General features: G+C 24.1%; 1 protein-coding gene across 2 annotated transcripts in view; it reads left to right on the top strand.

The window, feature by feature from the left end:
- The window catches only part of LOC105627712 (AP-1 complex subunit sigma-2), an 8,009-nt gene extending 4,631 nt beyond the window's left edge, over positions 1-3,378 (top strand). The window contains exon 4 of one of the 2 annotated variants that reach the window (XM_012208990.1): positions 3,334-3,378. In XM_012208990.1, the coding sequence (XP_012064380.1) occupies positions 3,334-3,378 (45 nt within the window). Of the gene's footprint in view, positions 1-1,699; positions 1,745-3,333 lie in introns of those variants that run through there. The other variant, XM_012208991.1, reaches the window with a different exon arrangement.
- The last annotated feature ends 2,780 nt before the right edge of the window (positions 3,379-6,158 follow it).

Raw genomic sequence — 6,158 nt, 5'->3', positions numbered from 1 at the left:
TACTACGTTTTAAGTTTTTAAAGTTAAAGTTAAGTAACGTACGTCGTTAGTTAGTAGTTAAGGTTAGGGTACGGGTTACGTTTACTTAGTAAATAACTACTATATATATATATATATATATATATATATATATATATTTGAGCTTTAATATTACATTTCAAAAATTTGATTGACATTACTAAGATGTTCTTTCATCTTATATTTTTAAAAACATTTTTATTAATGATTAATGAATTATAATAAAAAGCATTATTAATTATTAGTCTTTTAAAATGTAAAACTTAAATTTAAATAATAAATACAATTAGGAAATATTAGTTAAATAAAAGTATTATATTTATTATATTTTTACAAATATTAACATATAAATATTTATTTTAAAAATCAGGCATAATCTGAACACAACATATAATTATTTTATATTAGTCTTCGTAACACACTTTATGCAGATGGGATAAAAAATAAAAGTTGCTAAAGAAATCCCATAAAATGCATAATTTATCGTATCGCAAATTATTTTCAATATCTCAAAATTGCATTCGAGTTGATTTATGTATATATTGATTTTAATAAATCAGGTGCATGTGATGTTAACAGAATGATGAAATATTCTAAAATCGAGAACAAAGAAACGTTACTAATGATTACATTGCGGATTTGCTTGAGACCAGCTTGCTCAGGTGTCGACGATAGTCGTTGTGTATGTAGAAACGTGGATGCAGAAAGCATGAAAAATGTGAGGTAAAGAGAAAAATTGCTGGGCATGATGGCTATCATCAGAAATCGAGCAGTTAAATCAAGTGAGCTAATCCGCAAATTGCTATTAACTGCCATATAACTATATGTTTATACGAAAGCATGGCACCAATGCACTTGTATTATTTTTAATAAAGGTGTAAAAAAATGTTTAACGATATTATTGCCATATTAATATATTTTAAATTTGTATTCAGATTAGATTAATCAATTATTTCATAGAATATGATAGTAAAGCAGCACTAGAACTAGTATAAATGAGAAGTGTATTATTACGTATATGTTGCCGTTTATAAATATGTGTATATGTATGCCTTCAAAATCTTTAATAAATATTTTTCAACAATTGTATTTATATTTTGCAACATTTTGTCTCATATATTTTGTTTTCTAAATAATGTATCACTTAGTTTTACTTTTCATGGAAAATTCCAAAGAATTTTACAGAGTTTTAATAACATTATCATCTATTTTACACAGGATAAGGCATTTTAAATTTAATGTGACATATTAATTAATTAAAATATTTTTTTAAATATTCTTAGGAAAAATATTACAAGTAAAGGTTATAAAATTTAAAATTATTGTAATTGGATTGAATTTAATTGATAATTAGCGATTTATTGTGTTTGTTGAGAAAAATTATTTTGTATATATAATTTTTTCTAAACAAAACACGAAAATGACAATAGATTTGTTATTAACAGAATATTTTTTTATTATAATATTTTACGTTTATAATAACACTCTTGAAGTTAAAATATTGTAAAATAATTTTGATATGGTTTAAAAAGAATACTATGGAACTTTTTAATAGGGATTTGATATAATATTTTTTTAATGTTGATATGTTAGTGTGATATGTATGTTAAGTCCATGGTAAATAGGGACAAAGTAGAAGTTTAGCGAAGACTAGTTAGTTTTTCTTTGTTTGTTGTGGAAGGACGAAGCTGTGGAAGGTGCTCTGCGGGAGATAGGGCTTTTATAGGTACCCTATTGTTTGCATGAGCTTCATGGACAGAGTATCGACCAACACGATCGACCGAAAAACAAGAAAAGGCTTACCCGCTGCATGATGCCATTACGACTCTACTATATAAATATACATATAGATTCTCAAGTCAACTTACTAGTCATATACGAGACGTTTAAGACATCGTGCATTTTCTTTCTCCAACGAAAACTTAATCGAAGATAAATTGATCAAAAATATTTTTTTCTTATTTAAAAAATTTTTAAATAAAAAATATGATTGACATTTAAAATTCTGTTAAAAAGTATCATTTGTTCATTAAATTAAAGAAAATATAATATTTTCTTATATATTCGAAGAGTATAAAAAATTTGAAAAGTATTCGCGAAAAATCGATTATTAGTTTATGATTCGAAATTGGAACAAATGAAATAAATAAGAAAATATTCTTTCTCTGTCTTTTTTAATATCAATTCTTAGTAATTGTAATTGAGAGAAAGTATACGATGCCTGGAGCATTCTCTGTGTATGTTAATATATTTTTATATCAAGAAAAATTACTCTTGCACATAGAACAAATTATTATGTTACTAACCAAAGGCTGAATTACGATTCTTAAATTTTAACCTATTAACGAGTAAGTGATATATATAGTTACCCTCCTCTACGTACTTTAATGTTCAACTATGGCAATAAAATTGTCTGTATTTGTAAGTTATTTTTATGAAAATGTATATGTATTATTGAAGAGCGTCAGTATTAATGTAACTATTGCATAGAACGTATATTCTTACGCATCTATATATTTACTTAAAAAAAGAGAAATCTATCTTAATTATATGAATAATTGGAAACATATATCTCTTTGTACTCTTTATATATTATATATGTACATATGCATATTATATAAACATCAATTATATAAACGTCAATTCTCTTAGTGTTATTATACATTAAGTGTACTAGCAATAAATATATCGTACAAAATCTTTATATTGTAATTGAAAATTAGCGTGCATAATACCTTTTAATCTACATTATATAATTTACATTAGTCTCAGAAAATGACACATCTCAAATTTTTACTGATAATTAATTTATAATAAATTATTAATTTCTTAATAAATAATATAATAGATTCGTAACGAAATAATATGTTAGCTGGATATTTTTTAACATAAGCTATCGTGCAGTGTGAGCATATTGAGTTGAATATCGCATTCACTATGATCCCATTTGGAGAATGGAATCTTTACAATTCGATTGCATGTATAACAAGCAATTTTTATTAGCGCTTAAGATTTCAATTAAGGCAATATATGAACATGCGCTTTGTGTATCCAAAGTAAAAGTTACTCAGTTATATGAAAAGGGTTCAGTTCACCATTTGAAGCTGCATCAAGAAGGGATTTTTATTGTGAAGTAGGTACGTGTACGTTTATATATATATATATATATATATGTGTGTATGTATATATTTTCATTCTATTTTTCGTAATGTATTTATAAAGTGCAGCGTCAAAGTAATTGATCCCTGTTCATATTATTATAAGACATTTCGAATACGATATCAATAAACTTGTGTTTTTGTATGTGTGTTGCAGGAGGAAACTCCCCAGGGATTCTTCGAAGATCATGGATTGGGATAATATTTTTTAATATCGCGTACTCCTTCGTAAGTCTACATTCCTACACATGACTATGTTTTATCATTCCTTATTTTCATTAACACAATCTCCGTATCATTAAGATGGCTTCATATGACATGGTCAATGTACTTCAAAATTAGCAAATATTACACATACACATATGACATGCATAATTATCCATATTTGATATGAATATAGGCCAACATCTAGTGAATGTGCGTAAAGTTAGTGCACATTGGCCATTTTGTCTGCTGCTTATTTGAGCTTCAAAAATTAAAAAAAAATAGTAAAAAAACATGAACATTTTGGTGTGTAGTTATATTTTCAGTTGTTAAATTTATTATGATATTTTAATCTTAATTAATTAGTTAATTTAAAATTATTTCCTTAACTGATATTTGCGGTCCAGTGTATTTAAAATTAGTATATCTTTATTTAAAATTAACGTAATTAAACAATTTTTTTTTCATTTTATAAAGGTCAAAATCCGAGAAATAAGATTATGTAAACTTATTTAAGATTGTGAAAAATATTTTTTATAAACAATTTTTCACAATATAGTTGAAAATGTTCGGGTTTATTGAATCCACAAATACCGATTAGGATTAATGATACAGCAAAAAATATATGCACCATAAGTTTCAATATTTTTTCAGCCAAGATTTTTTCTTAGCTTTAAATAAAATATGTTTATGCATGTTTTTCAACCGATCACATTTTATATAATTCTATCGAATAAACAGAAAATAGAATGATAATAATGGCAATCAGGCGTGTTTTAATATATACATAAATAAACACGCTCTCTATTACATAACATACATTTTATTTTGTTTAAAGTAAAGCAATTTAAAAATTTTGTATACAAGACCTGTTTATTGAGCGAAAAATGACAAAATATATAAAAATTATCAAGGAGAAGAACAACAATTCGCGTTTTTTATATAGTTCAAGAAATATAATTTTTTTATTTTTTTAATTAATTTAAAACTTTTTTTCTTTTTTTTTATGGAAAATTCTATTTATGTAATAATACGAAATATATTACGGTTGAGTAAATATTAATATAAAAAAATAATATAAATATAGCATTCGCAAGTTTGAAAGATAAGTTATTTAATCGTTTATTATGAGATGTGATGTATTGTTAATTAAATATCATATTTCGTATTACATAATATATCAATGAAATTTGCACATTTTTAATCATTGTTAGCAAAAAATTAGCTACAACTGTAAAGATATCCTTTAGTTAAAATGTTAAGAAATCTACAGACTGCATCAGAAAGATTGCTAGTAAATATGTATTTTTTGATGAAAAAACAAGAGCTGTTATCCTTGTTGTTAATGAATCAGTTAATTATCAATTATGATTAATAATTAGAAAGAAATTATTAAAATATGATGATATGTGTTTCTCAAATATGAATTATACATATGTTCATGGAAAGAGAAGTTTTCAAACAATTAAATTTGATTAAATTTGAAACTTATTAAATAAGTAATTAGATTGCTATTTCAAATTTTCTTTAAAAAAAATCGAACATATTGAAGATTACATTTTTACTACCAATTTTTGTTTTTCAAGTAAGTCCAGAATAGTTAGAAAATATTAGTATTTTTTAGAATACACAATTATAATAATATGGTTACCTTTAATTCTTAACTGCCATAATGAAATTTTCATTTTAAGAGACTATCTTTTTGTAAATTTTTTACTTTCATCATTTTTTTCAATTTCTATTATTAAACAACAGACGATTATAAATAAGATAAAAAGTATAAATATACTAGATTTATTAGAATCGAGTCTACTAATTTTATTCGATCTTGAATATTATTCTTTATGTCATCCTGCTATTATTTTCATAAAAATTATTATATTATTATTTTATATTATTTCATTATCATTTCATATAATATACTAATTTACAGTTAAAAAAAATTTATAGATTTTCTAATAAAATTTATTATTTCAAAAACTTACATATTAATGTTAGACTGATGATTTGATGACTGAAGTATATCCTTTCATTTATTTTCTTTATATACTTATTACTTTTCTGATTCCGTAGTATTATATGATAGTAAATATTCTCGTGTTACAACACAGTTAAGAGTTAAAGAATATTTAATTATTTTAGCATTTATCTTACTATATATAATGATGATCGCATTTCGAGCGACAAAAATTGAATAAGAATTTAAAATCAGTTTCTTGGTAATAGTTTATTAGAAATATTTGGTGCGACATATATATATACATATATATGCCTTTGCATCCTTGTTGAAAAGTTATATCATATTTTTATGAAGCTTAAAGCGTGCATACATAGTATAAAGAAATGTAAAAGTTATCAATTTTCGTGTCCAGTGCAGTTGTTGAAATGAATCGAGATATTTTGTTACATAAATGTACACCGTTGAGAAACTGTGCAATCGAAGTATATCAATATGTATTAGAAATCTCGTACTTTCCCTGTTAACAATCAGACAATAAGTTAAGTATTCCTAAATATATATTCGCTTGTAACATTTATACATTACGATATTATGATATATACACACGTGTTGTATACACATATCTAATAATAATGGATGTAATTGAATTGAATTTGAATTTTGAGAGGATATTCGTGTCTAATAAACAGCGTGCTCGTTTTAAATGTTTAACACACAGTTACTTCTCTTTAAAGATTTTAGAAGAATATATAAAATATACTTGCGTATATATATATATATATATATATATATATATATAGAGAGTATACACGAAGAAG

Source organism: Atta cephalotes (assembly GCF_000143395.1).
Source record: "Atta cephalotes unplaced genomic scaffold scaffold00010, whole genome shotgun sequence".
NCBI classification, from domain to species: Eukaryota; Metazoa; Arthropoda; class Insecta; order Hymenoptera; family Formicidae; genus Atta; species Atta cephalotes.
The sequence above is the reverse complement of the archived record's forward strand: the minus strand, read 5'-3'. Positions and strand labels throughout refer to the sequence as shown.